Here is a 14238-nt window from a genome sequence, read left to right on the forward strand (position 1 = left end):
GGCTACTGGGACCGTGAAGCTGATTGCAGCAAACCCTGGGACTAATCGTGTTGTAACGACCAGATCAGGGGTAGAGTTCGCCAAAGATGGGAATTTCCGAAAAGGAACCGAAACGCTATCTTAATACAGATTTAGGAATATTGTAACAGCCCAAAGAGCACTTGTGTCTCTTCGGTCCGACGCCCGGAAAGGGATCGTCGATCTAACTGTCACCGCTTTTCCGACGCCTGGTCGCAACCAGTTGCCACGTCGTACTCAGGAATATCCGCTTGCCTGCTGCAAAGCGTGTAACGCCGCCTATGGTAGGGCAGGGTACGATTCTAATTGGACGGTGCTCTGTCCAGCCGCCTAAGGGCTGGTGATTACAGAGGTGGCTTCAGAGGTATGATGTGGTAAAAACGCGCAAATGCACGGAGAAGGGTTCCAGGGGTCCGGGTCTTGATGCGGTAGAATTCGATAGGGTTAGGATTGGGGATAGAGTTCGAACGGACGGGTATGGGGGATCGTCGTGTGGAGATGGGTGATGGTTGGTGTGAGAGTGACGAGGATCGTCGTAGGGCAGTTGGTGGAGACTCGAGCTAATGTCAGCAACTAACAATCCAGCTGGACTGAGCTACGACAATGCTGAGGAGACAGACGAGAGGAATGTGAGTGAGTAAAGACCAGCTCGAGTCTGGCTTGTTATTGAGCAGTGTGAGCTCCTTATATACATGTCAGACTCAATACCTAGAATATCTTACGAATATACGGAGGTGTATAGAAAGTAAAAGAATGCTATGGAATCCGGGAGAACCATCCGGAATGCGTAATATTCATGACATTCTGGCTATCCAGCCTAGGCCTCATCCTTAGGCATGTCACAGTCAGCGAGGCGACTCGTATCCAAAGTCAATAAACACTACCTGCAATGCTTGATTCTTCTAGCTCAGACCAGCCGACGGCGAGCTAATGTTGCAGCGGCAGCGGCAGCGGCGCACATCGACCGATGCTCTTCCAAAAATGTACAAAAGATGCTTAGGCGCCTGCGACTTGTTCCGGCTCATCATCTGCACCCCGTCTCTTGTGCCCAAAAGCGCTGCCTCAAAGCAGCTCCACGGGTCTTCGGGCGACACTCAATGCTGCGCTCAGCTCGGGCAAGCTTTGGGCATGGGGAGCAACCAGAATGAGATGCGCAGGGATATGTTTATTCACTCTCATCCCCGTCTATCGTGCCCAAAAGCGCTGCTTCAAAGCAGCTCCACGGGATTTCGAGTGACACTCAAGGCTGCGCCCAGCTTGGGCAGGCCTTGGGCATGGGGAACGGTCTCGAAGTTATCACGGTTCGGTCGGTCCCCACTCAGGCCGTCCGACTCTGAAGACCCAAAAGACGACGGCAACAAGCTCAACTTGATAGACGATCCACACGCTAATGACGACGACGAACGGTAGGACGGCAGAAGAAGAAGACGACGATGACGACACACCGCGGCATCGGCTACGCACCCGGAAGAAACGCAACAGCTCATCACATCGAGCGACGACGACGACGACCTGCCCCGTAGCAGCGGCCTTATCTACAGCCGTTTGAAGCTGTCTGATTTGCGGTGTGTCTTGCGCTCTGGCGCTGTAGTGCGAGCTCTCGTCCAACCTTGGCGAGGTTGGAGATGTTGGTGCGTGTCGATATTGCAGCGTGATACGTTGCTCATGCAAATGCAGATGCTCTCGCCGTGACTCAACATGATCTTCGCTCTCACTACCCTTCGTGGCGTCTTATTCCATGGACCTCTTGGAGCTTGCAAAATGCTCCTCGAGTGCGCATCGGCAGTTGGCTATGGATCAATGGTGAGTGTACGTTTACCCTACTGCTCTGTAATGCCTGTCTGATCGACTTACCGTAGCATTCTTCATGTGCAGGGGTGCAGGCTGCCTGCCAAATCGACCGGTGAAGCCGAACGCCAATCACGACTGCTGTCCGAGAAAATTAGGAACTCGCAGCCAAGCATCATCTTATTCGACGAAGTCGACGAGCTTGCGTCTATGTGCTCGTGGTAGCAGGATCAGGTCCATGCGTCCGTTGTGTTGGCGCTCCTCGCGCTCATGGGCTTCGTGACTTCATGGTTTTTACCAAGAGTACGTAGATCTACCTGGGTTGGCCTGAACGCTCTCTCATTGGTCGCCTATATCTCAGAACCCGTGCCGTCGTCAGTCAGGGCGACCGCACGTACGACACACACTTTCCCCGAGCAACTCGCCCTGATTCTGCAAAATGCGCTAGACAGAGTCAAGTCAGTCAGCAACGACGTACTTTCTGTCAGTAAGAAGCGGACAGTTCTGGAAGAAACCGAGTACGAAGACGAGGAGAGCCTGGAAGGCGCCCTCAAACAGGAACTCATGCTACAGTGTTCGTGGTCTAGCCTCGTGCTATTGGCAACTGAGCTGATAGTATGCTTCAGCTATGGAGATGCTGCGAGTGTGCCGTCCGCGTGTCGTATTGCTAGGATGGGCCAAGCGTATGTGGCCGCAGCGGCTCTGCATCACCTGAAAAGCTGTCACACCCAAAGTCTTGCTCGATTCAGCACCGAACGGTCGACTCGTCGCAAGCAGAAAAGCACCACTTTCCGGACGAAGTCGACGCACCGATAGAAGGGTTTGCGCTCAGCTTGTTAGATGCACACAAATACCTGCTGCACGGCTATGAGAGGATCTTGCTGATCTCGGCAACTTCCTCGGTGACTTGACACGGGTGAGTAACATTCAAAGTCTTCTTCAGTTCTTGCTGACGAGGTATAAATTTAGACAACAGAAGTTGTTCGCTGTCATTGACGGTCCATTCGCCTCCCTGCCGAGGGGCACCAAAGCTTGGTTCTGTCCTGGCATAAGATGACCGAGTCGCTTTGGCGAAGCCGTCTGTTGAACGGAGGGTGGAGTCCTTTGAGAAGCTTGTCAAGGACGTCTTGCGGCTGCCAAACCACTTCCTGGACGGCATGAAGCGCAAGAAGCGTATGTTGGAGGAGCTGCCGGTTGCACCTCCCCTCAAGCTGCGTCAGCCCACCGCGGCAGAGCTGGCTATGCAGCAAGAGGCCGACCAGCGTACCCAGACTCTCGAGTGTCGTCTTGACCCTATCCTCACTGAACCGAAGCGTAAGTCCGAGCGCTTTATGAAGTGCGCTTTGGATGCTGTGCGTTCGTCGAAGCAGGATCAGATCCATGCGTCTATCGTGTTGGACGCTCCTCGCACTCATGGACGGCATAGACGGCCGCGGCTAACTGGTTGTCATCGGCGCGACGAACCGCCCGGATGCGATCGATTCTGCTATTCGCTGTCCTGGACGATTTGACTACGAATTCTACTTCCCATTGCCAGCCTTCGGTGCGCGAGCGAATGTTGACAGTTATGACACGGAAGTGGGGCAAGGGGAATGTTCCTCACGCTCATCTTAGCGAACGACTTCGACGCCGTCAACCGTCAAGTGCTTGACGCGCGTCCTACAGACTACCGGCCGCGTTACTCTCTTCACTGTCGTCCCCTACTACATTGCGCGCAAGGACTGCCCGCCTGACCCCCAGCTACCCCATGATCCTCGGCAAGAAGAATCTCGTCATTCTTGGAAGCGGCTGGAGCGCGATCAGCTTGCTGAGCTCGCATGATGCGGAGGACTGCAATATCGTATGTCGTAATCACTTCTCCTTTCGCGCACGATGCCTGAGCATACACTCAATTCATTATCAGCCCGCGCAACTACTTTCTGTTCACCCCCGCTTCTCTCCAGTATCGTTACTGGAACGCTCAGTCCCCGCCCCATTATTCAGCGTATGTCCGCCTGACGTGCATCGGCTATTTCTGCCCATCACCGCCTTGCTGCCAGCTATGCGTTACGTGGCGCGCCGCATGATCTGTCAGGCGACGATCATTGAAACGTCTGCAGCCGATGTCGATCCCATCCGACCCCCTCAACCAGACTGTTACCTTCGCGGGCAAGTAACTTCAAAGCGCACTTTAGGCAGATTATTAACAATGTTTATAGACACCTCTAAGGTCCAGGGTCTTGTCTAGTATGACTACCTTGTGTACGCCGTCGGCGCCGAATGCAGACGTTCAACGTCCCCAGAGTACGAGGAGGCCCGTGCTCCATGAAAGAACTTGATGACACGGAGAAGGTGTGTCGCTCAACTGTGGTGGCTGCTGGCATGCTCATCTCCACTTCAGATGTGACGCCATCTCCTCGACTGTGTTGAATCTGCTGTGTTCCCTGGGCAGAGCGAGGAGGAGGTTGATCGTCTTCTGCACATGGTGCGCGCACCAGATTTCCTGCACGATTTTGTTTTGACACTTCTGTAGGTCGTCGCTAACACTTTCTTGAGTGGCGAAACGCTTTCTTGAGTGGCGAGCTCCATGACTTCCTCGAAGATGGCCTGCGCCCGTGATACCCGAGCTGGCGGACAGCACCAAAATTACGCTTGTCGAGACGCTGCCATCCGTGCTACCCACGCTCAGCAAGCAGCTGATCGACTACACTGAAAGCACCTTCAAGGCGGCCAAGATTGACGTCATGACCAGGACGGCGGTCAAGGAGTTCAAGGAGAAGAGCGTCGTCGTCTGGACCGCCAGCAACACGCTCCGCCAGGTGACGCGCGAGCTGATGGCGAAGCTGCCCGCGGAGCAGACGAATCGGTGTGGGGTCACCGTCGACGAGCCGCTCCGGATGAACGTCTTTGGCAAGATCTTATTGTCGACTAGGCCCTGCTCGGTTCCGACTTTGCCATTTACTACGAACGGCTTCTCAGCGCACTTCCAGCAGAAGATCTTTACTTGTGCCGATCGGCTAGTACAGAGCGCAGAAAGATATTACCTCGATGGCGAAGTCGAATGCTCTGCGAGGCTTCTTTCGCGGTGATCACAATGCAGGAGATAGCAAGGTTGGTCACTCATGTCCACGGGTATGTGAGAGTCTAACGCAATACAATTTTTTCTAGCCGTACTCCGAAAGGTACCAGTTCGGAACTGATCCTCCAGTGTTGGTAGCACGGGGGACGAAGAGCTTTTATTCTAGCGCAAATTGCAAGGTGCGCTAAATGACAGCAGATCGTGCATTTACATGCTCACAGGCGACCGTGTATTTCTAGGCCTCAGTTGACCCCGGAGGCTGACATACCGGGCTTCCGGGTCGACCATGGAGACGGGTTACACTGGCTGGATGGGCGTGATCTGGCACTGCCAGCCAAGAATGGGTTCGTGAAGGGCACGCACGAGCACCGTAGCTTGTCGACGCTGTACAACTGTCCGATCCAGCCGTACCCTGGCCTGCGGTTTAGGATCACACTGGGGAATGCCACTGATCAACGCCCCCTATGGTCAAGGGTGGAGTTGTCCGCAACATTGGTACGCGGCTCGCTGCTTGCGGACGGTACGAGTATCTGACAGTATTTGTTGGCAGGTCTGAAGTTCGTCGCGGCGACGGGTCGCGTGAGCACCCTGAAAATTGACGCGGATCACGACGTTACGGGCAAGGACCTCCGTCGCTCACATCTCTCCAACACGTCCGGTGCAAAATCCATCGAGGAAGTCGAGAGCATTCATTCTCAAGGAACACGAGAAAGGCTTCGAGGCTTTTAGCGCCCATGGCGAGAACGCCTGAGCTGTTGTCGCACCGATATATGCCTTCACAAAGCTGTTCGTCGACACTGGTAGCGAGGAAGCTTTGGCTTTGGTGCATGTTCTTCTTGTGTTGATCACCCCTCTCATCTGCGAACAGGGTGTGGTGCCCGGCGGCAGGCTATTTTCGCGGCGTTCGGGGTACCTGAAGAGGCCGAAAGAGACTGCCGAGGCCTTCGATGAGCTTGGGTTCGACGGGCTCGATCACGGTGTCACCTAGTATCACCGCCCCCACGCGCACCCCCTTGCATGTCTATTTCCCCATCTATAGGGCGGCGCTTTGAGATGGTGCCAGGACAGACAATTGCCATTTCGTCGGAGGGATGGATGTTGACCAGATCAAAGATGATCTACTTATTGCGCACGATATCACTGCCGCGCCAACATCGGCCTCGCAGTCTCATTCCGTCTCACTACAGCTCCTCAGGTTGCTGCGCGAGCTTCTTCTATCGGTTATGGTGTCCCGTCTCGTATGCATGACTCTTCTTCTGGCGCCTAGTAGCAAGGTTGATCGTTCCTAGCTCCAAGCTCGTGCCGTTGCCAATGCCAATACTGTGCTGGTTGATGACGTGAAAGAGGACGGCTCGGGTGAGCCCAAGGGGCGGCTCTGCAGAATCATGGAGGTTCTTCTCGGTTGCGCGCCCGTCCTCCGGCCTTTGGATTTCTTCGACGCAGGTTGCCATTCGCTCCTCGCCTCCCGTTTGGCCTTCCGGATATAAGAAACCTTCGATGTCTCGTTCGCTCTGAAGGACGTCTCCCACGCGTCCATAGTCAAGGAAATGGTGGAGAAGATCAGGCAAGCGATCACTGCCAAGCTAGTTATGCCAAAGTTTTATGCAGATTCATGTTTTAGTACACGTTCATGATCATTCTGCATGCACGGCCTTTTGCAAATCGCAGTCGCAACCGTGATTATGGCCCATCCGAGTTCCCTCTCGACTTGCTCGGATGTTCGGACGGTAGGTCTCTGCGGTGAAGGACACCCCTTCATCCTGCCGCTGGCCGTCTGCGGTACACTTTGGGCCTCGTTGATGTCCCCAGTATGCCTTTTTCTGGACCTGTGTCCATCGGAGGTCACGCCGGTACACTGCGCGATCTGGACCTGCACACTGTTGAGGAACAGGCCAAGTACTGGTGCGCGCGGATCGGTACACTCCATGTGCATGGATACCGCGGTACAAGGGTCGAGTCACGCAGTTCTACACGGCCCACGCCACACCTTTGTCCCACTCGTTGGCTTGTTGGACGAGGTCCTCCTGGTGAGCAGGAATCGTTATGAAAGATTCTGGCCTCAGAGCACCAGTTTGCGTCTCGCCCTATGACTGGTCTCCCCAAGCGGTCCTGGAGAGGCCTGTGATTGCAGTAAAGCCCCCAATGATGTCAAGCATTGTACGATGCTGTAAAACGAGTATGCGCACTCGCGGGGAAAGTATTCGCGCGCGCCCTCGACATTCGTCTCGCACCAGCTGGTCTCTTCGACTGAGCCCTTTTCGGGTCCAAGTGCGCTGATGATATAGCAAGGTTGATCGTTCACAATATCCTCTAGCCGTACTGATTCCGTTCTACTGTAAATTGCAAGAAGGTGCACGGAACGGCGGCACGCCGTTGTTCTCCTAGGCCCAAACAATGATCCCGGAAGTCGACATGCCAGGCTTTCGGTCAACCATGGAGACGCGCTACGTTGACTAGACCAGCGTGATTCAGCATTGCCTGCTGTCCACGCCTGAGAGGTGCGCGACGGCCAAGGATAGGTTCGTGAAGGGCGTGCATGAGAGCACCGTAATCCAATCAAGTCGTATCCCGGCCTGCAGGTTCAGTATCACACTGGGGAGTGACACTGATCGACATCCATATGGCCAAGAGCGGAGTTGTCTGCAACATTGGTACACGGTGCCGCATGCAGACAGCGCGAGTATCTGACAAAGTATTTGTTGACAGATCTGTAGCTGGTGGAAGTTTGTCGCGACGACCGTTGGACGACACGCCACGTGAACGCCTTAAAGCTTGACATGGGCCGGTTCAGTCTACCTACCCAGCGTTCCCGCCCCTCTGACCCTACGCTCGCATAGCTACATCATCCCGTACGCGCTCTCCGCTCGCCTGGGAAAGCCTGTGCTGCCGGTACAGAAGTACGCCCTGGTCGACATACCATGACCCCCAAGATCGTGGAGCTGCTAAGCATCCCGGACTCGCTGGTGCGCAGTGGCTACGCTCGAGTGACTCTGTTCCCAGCCGCTTTGAAGAAGCTGTGTCTGAAGCCAAGCTGCGCTCGACAGAACTGCAAGTTTCATGAAGGCTCAAAATGACTGCTCTGTCAGCAAACTTGGAAGGTTAGAGACGACGCTGGCTGCTATAGTAGATGCTCGTCACCTCTAGGTGTGGATGCAGGCTTCTGAGACTGCTATGCGAGATTGATGGCGCTCGACGCTTGTGGATATCTCATAGCGACTGTAACATCGCGAACTGTTTTACTCTCAGCCTTCTGGCTGCAGCTCGTCGAGGTCTTCAGCACCATCGTTCGCGAACACACGGAGCACTACGCCTAGTAAGCCATGGCTAGCTACTCCCATCTCAAAAGTGGGTCCCACAAATGCTATGTTGCCACTTATGCGCTATATATACTACCGCACCCTCACTAGCCAGCATTACCTGTGCTTGTCAAGCCGAATAGTATATTCAAAATTGATTCTACTAGTCCTATGCCTCTGCCTATGCCCCCGCCTGTACCGCCATCCAGTTCTTAGTCCTTACATTAGGGCCGTGCTGAGTACCCTTATCTTTGCGGGGATTCTTCGTGAGTCGCTCAGGGGCGTCCGCGACTGGGAATGCAGTCTCATAGATACGAGAAGTGCCAACGGCGGCGGCGGTAGCAGGGACTTCCAAGGGATCAAGCAAAGCTCTCCATCTCGTGACGTCTGAGCACGTCACGGAAAAGCCGCCGGAAGTGGGTATGGTCAGAGTTCCAAGCATTGTACAACGTCTTGACTTCGCCCATGCTGTATGACATGGGCGAAATAAAGACGTTAAACTTGCCGAGCACCTGGAAACTGAAAGCGGCCAGTGCTGAAGTTTTCGTAATTCATATTATTAGTAGAATATGGCTTTGCCGCCTCCTCTGTAGCACACCAGAGATGAAGGCGCGGCACGATAGAGAGGATACTCACGAAGGGCACTGAGAATCAAGTTGCTGATAGTCTTCATGTCCAAGAGATCCTGGGCAGCAGACTTCTTCGCATCGGGCATATAGTCAACATTACTTGTCTATGTGTGAAGAACCATGAAGTCACCCTAATCGCCTCGCATACATCCCATGAGGATATACATCCCCGTCCACTGGTGAAGTGCCTGCAACTACGGGGCAATTAGCCATCAAGGCGATGTGCGAGGAATGAGAGATCAGAAATGCGTGCCTCAGTCTTCTCCAGCGACGCCTGGCTGTCGTGGAAGCAATTGATCGAAGCGTTTTGTGGGGGCCGAACCTCTGGTCCTCTTGGCATTCCGTGAGCTTTTCCATGTTGTCCTTCGTATACCCAATCTTCTTCTCCTATGTCATGCATTTCTGCTTCTCGCTGAGGGTAGCAGGATGATTGCCGGAGCCTTGGCTGGCTTTTTCTGAAAAAAGAGTGCGTCCCTGCCAAACTACAGACACTTACCGGGGTTAAGTAGCTTTGTTTCCTTTGAAAAGTGTGCGGCGCATCCCAGGAATTAACACTCCTGGACAAATCCACTGACTGATGCTGATACTGCACCTTGGCTTCTTGTCGCTGCTGCCAACGTGCTTTCGCCATAACTTCAGCGGGAGTAGACTGCGGAGCACCACGTTTCTTTGTGGTCGGTATGTCGAACGCGCAGCGGAAATTACTCGTTTCTGGCAGTGCGGAAGAAGCGTTGTGGCAATCGAGTTGAGTGACGGCGACCCTGGACATTTTCGAGCGGGGGAGAAGCTACCTCTACCCGTCCCGATGCATCTCCGGGACCTCGGCCACCCGCGCTCCTCTCTTATCTCGAGGGCCCCACTCCCCTAGTCATAATCCCGAGTGACTCAAGACATCACTGCGGTGTCCTCATTCCTCCAAAGAGCGTTAAATTTGCGAAAGCAACGACTATTCCTTCGCCTCGCCCGGACAATTCACACCTACGACTCTACGACTATTGCAATGATCTCGCTGCTTCTCTCGTACTTCGCGGTATACATCGCCAATCGGCTCAGCAATGAGTGCTCAGTACCTGCAGTGTATATTCAAGTACGCCACTTCTTCATTCTGCGAGAATGAATTAGAGTAATTCTTGCCACAGGTTGATGATAAGCTGTGGAAGCTTCCTGTTGCACTCCTTGTTCGCCGCTCTGGGGTATTCAGCGAAATGTGGCCTGCCTCGCAGCAGCCTCAATTCGCTGGTTGATATCAAGTCAGGCCCATCATACTCACTGGAATATCGGTGCGAGAGTTCGATTGGCTTGTGCAGTTTCTTATTGGCGACAATCAGTAAGGAGAATTACAAGAGTACGACTAAGGCATCAACTAACTGCTTCGTTGCCAGTGAGACGCCTACCGAGTACACGGTGGATGGGTTAATCGCACTGCTGGAGCTATCCCATCGCTTTCGCGTTCCATCGGGCATCACATTTGCCACAGAGCAACTTGACGTCCATCTAGAACTTGATGACGCCTCACGCCTTCGACTAGCATGTGCCATAGCCACGCATCTGTCCAGGAAATGGGCTGCTAGCGCAGCTAGAAACCTGCTATCACGTCGGGCCGGGGATTTCACAGCACGAGAATATACCGCTCTCGGATCCCTCCTACACGACGTCTTGAGCCTCAGAGTCGAAGTGGAAGAATGCAGAGTATTCGTGCTTACAGCAAAACCTCCCCATCTCACTGCTTCAGGATGTCCCCACCCAAGTGAATGTGCCTTCACCTGGCATTCTGCGTGGGACAACTACAAATTTGCCGTTCTATCTGACCCAGCCAAAGAGTTCCGTTGTATTGAAGCTTTGCTGCAGTCCTCTGTATGTATTGGAACGGCCTGTAGTTACTGCAGCACAGCCCATTTCTCCGAGGCTATCTGTCGAGGTTGCTTCACTCTTTCTTCTGATGCGGTCTTACAGAGTGGACTTTTACTGAAGGAAGAGTCAACCATCAACAACGCTCTCAGCTCATTTCTTGACAGGCATTTGCCTGGATAGGCCGCAGACTAGTGACAATTAATCATAGCTTGTATTCATCTATTTCTCTGTACGCGAGAATTCATGCTCTTTCAAAAGTAGGCAATTTACGGCCCGATGTCGCACTTCTGTTTGCTCGACCAGCCGTTGGAGAGAGCGACTCCACTGTTGCCTGGGGGCTGTTATGGCACTCGCGGAAGACAGTCAGGCCTTGAGTTGAAGATGGCCAGGGGGGAATTCGCTACAGACCTCGCCAGTGTTGCGCAAGATGACGCAGAGCATGATTGTGGTATTCCGGGAGGTTGCAGGTGCTGCCACCAAGGTACCAAAGCTGTCAGGGCCCAAGACAGTGTCCAGGCCAGTATCTGTCAGGAGGCGCTTCTTACGCACCGTACGTGAGCGCGTTGTACATAGCCTCGTCACGTGAGCGTGTTTGGGCGTCTTTGGAGTGCCCATTGACGGAAGTACACTCGGCATATGTACTCGGAGCTCTACCCAGATCTTCTCATGCACCGCGACCAAGATGATGATCATGAACTCGGCCGAACTCATGCGCGGAAGCTGGCAAAACCGAACAGCGAAACACGTCTGGCAGCATCGACCAAGACATGTACAGCGCTGGAGCAACTCAATGCCCTTGTCGTATGATCATGGTCGCCAGGCATGTTGATAAAAATCGGTGCCATTGACGATCCCCTGCTCTGAGATGAACAACAGCTTACCGGCTGACAGCACTATGCCTATGCTATCGTCCTTGGCCACTATATCTGTTAACAAAGATGGAAAAGATGGCAATGCCGCTACCCCCCTCTCTTCTGCTAGTCTATTTACCTATGGTCACATATCTTCTCGCCCTCGAGACAACCGGTTTATGGCTCGGCGTATGGAAGCGATAGTTGCGAGGCTGGCGGCGGCGACTTCTAGCAGTCGGGGTAATCGTGCAATGGCAGATGCGCGCCCCGCCGTACGCGAGAACGCTGCTGCGAAGGGCGATTCTGCTGGTGGCGCTAACAAGGCTGAAGGTTCTGATCGCTTGAGCACAACGTCAACGTCAATGTCCTCACCCACGTCTACATCATCTGAAGACGAGCTTTGGCGAGAAGTCGAGTATCTGAGCCTGGAACACGACCTGGCATCCCCTCGTGCCTCACCATCGGTGTCTGCGAAGAAGGTCCACTGGAACGCGAGCGTGTCCTCGTCTACTCCAGCACCCCTGTCTACAGCCAGGACCCCGTCTATCAGCGCGGATTTGTTCGCCGGACCCTCGTCTGCTAATGCAGCCGCATCGGGAGCTACTACGCAATATTCACACCGTCGCGCTGAGCCACGCTTCGTGTGGGTCGTGCTTCGAGGGAACAAGCTGGGTGTTTACCACTGCCAATAAGTCTTCTGTTCACGCCATTGACCTCTGACTGACATTATTTATTGTAGCACGACTGCTCTAAAAAACTGCGGAGCGAGTGAGAAGAGCAAGATCGTTTCTGCAAGGGACATGCGCAGAGGCGATCAGGTTTTCAGGAGAAGCTACATGAAAGGGAGAGCCGTCGTTTTGTAATGGAAACAAATGCTTGGAAGGTCTATATTTTGTCCATGTTCCATGACCATTTGAAACGAGTCGAATCGCGGAGCCTAGCGCGGCCAATCCACCAGATCATGCCATATGTGCTCTCGTAAATACAAGCAACAGCGTCTTGTTGCGCCCGTGCTGCGCGTCTTCGATTGCTTCATCAATGATAGTAATTGCCTCAAAAGAGCGTACCCTGGCAACGGTGCCAGCGGGCTACGTATGAGCAAGCGATTGTGGGGTTCAGTGCGGCATCCAAAGGAACTCTGACAGCAGATGACTGATAGCGGAGATATATGTGCGCACCTGAGCCCTAAGTCTGTTAACCTTAGATTGTCTTCATCCCGTCGCTGGCCCGACATCGATGCTCGCCATAATGGACGGAACCGTCTGGGTGATGTCTTCGAGAAGCCATCGACCTGCGACCGGAGAGAGCGAGTATTGTCGCTGTTACACTCACAGGCTCGAGCGCAGCATTCATCGCAGGGAAGCCGGTGTCGTAGGGGGTGCTACAAGCGTACCCTGCTTAGACCTCGTGTCGCCTGAGTCCACATTGAACAGCCATGAAGGGCCAGTGGCGATATCTTCACGTCGCCGGACCCCGGTCGCCCAGTTATCCTGATTTCCCTCACTGCAGGCGTAGGATAAAGGACTTGCACGGCTGGGGGAGGGGGGGAAGGTGTCGAAGCGCAGGTGTCCGCCCAGGTCGTCAGGTAGGCCGAGTACGCCTTGATTACAAGGCAGTTGTGCCCGCAAGTAAATTAAGGAAGGCACACGACACTCCTCATTCGCTCGCTTTCCCACGCATTCGAGCACATCGCCGTTTGGTCAGCGAACACCCAAACGCGTTGGCGGGCTTGCAGCCGTCCGTGTCGCTGCGTACTCACGCGGATACGAAACAAGCAAGCAAGCGCCGTCGGTCTTCGTCAGGCCCGGGTCTGCCGCACCCAATTGTTCTGCGCCTGACACGCGTATGGGACCCGCAGCCCGTCCAGGCGGTATCCCCGACAAAGCACACGATTATTGCATTGAGAACTCCCCGACGACTGTTGGTATATTGGTATATTGTCTTACCCGGGACAGGCCGCTTCATAGCAAGCTCGGAGAAGACCTAGAACTGGCTCTAGCCTACTAATAGTACTACACGTCTCTTATAAAACTGTGGAACTAGTAGCAATCGCCCTGTCGACGGTACCATAGACGCCAATTCGACACAAGCCTGTCAGAGGAGCCCCCCAGTTACTACCAATCTGCACGAGAACCACTCTGAACTCAACAGGTATACCATGAAGCTCTGAGAAAGTCTTGTATAGTGTCTCGGCTGAATTGGTGGCATGCAAGCAAGAGTTTCAGTTCGGCGGCCCAGACACGGGAACTTATTAAGTTACACTGGACTAGCCACCCAGAAGCGCCCAAGAGCGGCTAAGACACGCTGAAGAATTTCCGAAAAGCCCAAAAAATGGCACAAGTGGGAATTGAACCCGCAGCCCGAAAGTAACCGCAGCGCGCTATACCACTAAGGCATAAGACCTTGCAAATATAAGGTTGGAATTGCCCTATAGTACCACTTTTCTACCTCAAAGTCTTAGCTGTAATATTGTAGCCAATTATCAGGTATTAAAGCATTGGAATGTAATTGTACAAAGGTATATTCTAATGGCATGGCTAAGACATTGATGTGGCTAAGACACCAGTGTGGCTAAGACATTGAGTCATTAAATATTTGCTATTGATTCTGCTTATTGTACAAATGTATATCCTGATGGCGTGGCTAAGACACCAGTGTGGCTAAAACACCGGAGCAGATGAACTATACTCAAGTGGAATCAATAGCAAATATTTAATGTTCCAATGTCTTAGCCACGTCAGTGTCTT

The 14238-nt window shown here is 53.5% G+C and overlaps 4 protein-coding genes and 1 pseudogene across 5 annotated transcripts; 3 read left to right on the forward strand and 2 right to left on the reverse strand.

Moving 5' to 3' along the window:
* Window positions 1-2093: 2093 nt before the first annotated feature.
* Window positions 2094-4874, forward strand: PHACADRAFT_201713 (uncharacterized protein; the record flags this gene model as incomplete). The annotated part of the gene is made up of 8 exons (XM_007401998.1): window positions 2094-2109; window positions 2168-2380; window positions 2433-2489; window positions 2860-3142; window positions 3472-3646; window positions 3710-3790; window positions 4238-4314; window positions 4388-4874. 8 exons carry the CDS (start codon window positions 2094-2096, stop codon window positions 4872-4874), a joined length of 1389 nt encoding a protein of 462 aa, XP_007402060.1.
* Window positions 4875-5955: 1081 nt separating this feature from the next.
* PHACADRAFT_201715 (uncharacterized protein) lies at window positions 5956-6351 on the forward strand (the record flags this gene model as incomplete). Its single annotated transcript, XM_007401999.1, has 2 exons — window positions 5956-6102; window positions 6154-6351. 2 exons carry the CDS (start codon window positions 5956-5958, stop codon window positions 6349-6351), a joined length of 345 nt encoding a protein of 114 aa, XP_007402061.1.
* Window positions 6352-8341: 1990 nt separating this feature from the next.
* Window positions 8342-9558, reverse strand: PHACADRAFT_33494 (uncharacterized protein; the record flags this gene model as incomplete). Its single annotated transcript, XM_007401924.1, has 4 exons — window positions 8342-8695; window positions 8759-8893; window positions 8955-9176; window positions 9286-9558. The coding sequence occupies 4 exons, from the start codon at window positions 9556-9558 to the stop codon at window positions 8342-8344; spliced, it is 984 nt and encodes a 327-aa protein (XP_007401986.1).
* Window positions 9559-11535: 1977 nt separating this feature from the next.
* On the forward strand, window positions 11536-12183 carry PHACADRAFT_33495 (uncharacterized protein; the record flags this gene model as incomplete). The annotated part of the gene is made up of 1 exon (XM_007401925.1): window positions 11536-12183. One exon carries the CDS (start codon window positions 11536-11538, stop codon window positions 12181-12183), a length of 648 nt encoding a protein of 215 aa, XP_007401987.1.
* A 1640-nt stretch (window positions 12184-13823) lies between these two features.
* On the reverse strand, window positions 13824-13894 carry PHACADRAFT_t153 (annotated as a pseudogene). The gene has a single exon. The product of its transcript is annotated as a tRNA-OTHER (tRNA).
* Between the last annotated feature and the right edge of the window lie 344 nt (window positions 13895-14238).

This window comes from Phanerochaete carnosa, assembly GCF_000300595.1.
Source record: "Phanerochaete carnosa HHB-10118-sp unplaced genomic scaffold PHACAscaffold_14, whole genome shotgun sequence".
In the NCBI taxonomy this organism is placed as follows: domain Eukaryota; kingdom Fungi; phylum Basidiomycota; class Agaricomycetes; order Polyporales; family Phanerochaetaceae; genus Phanerochaete; species Phanerochaete carnosa.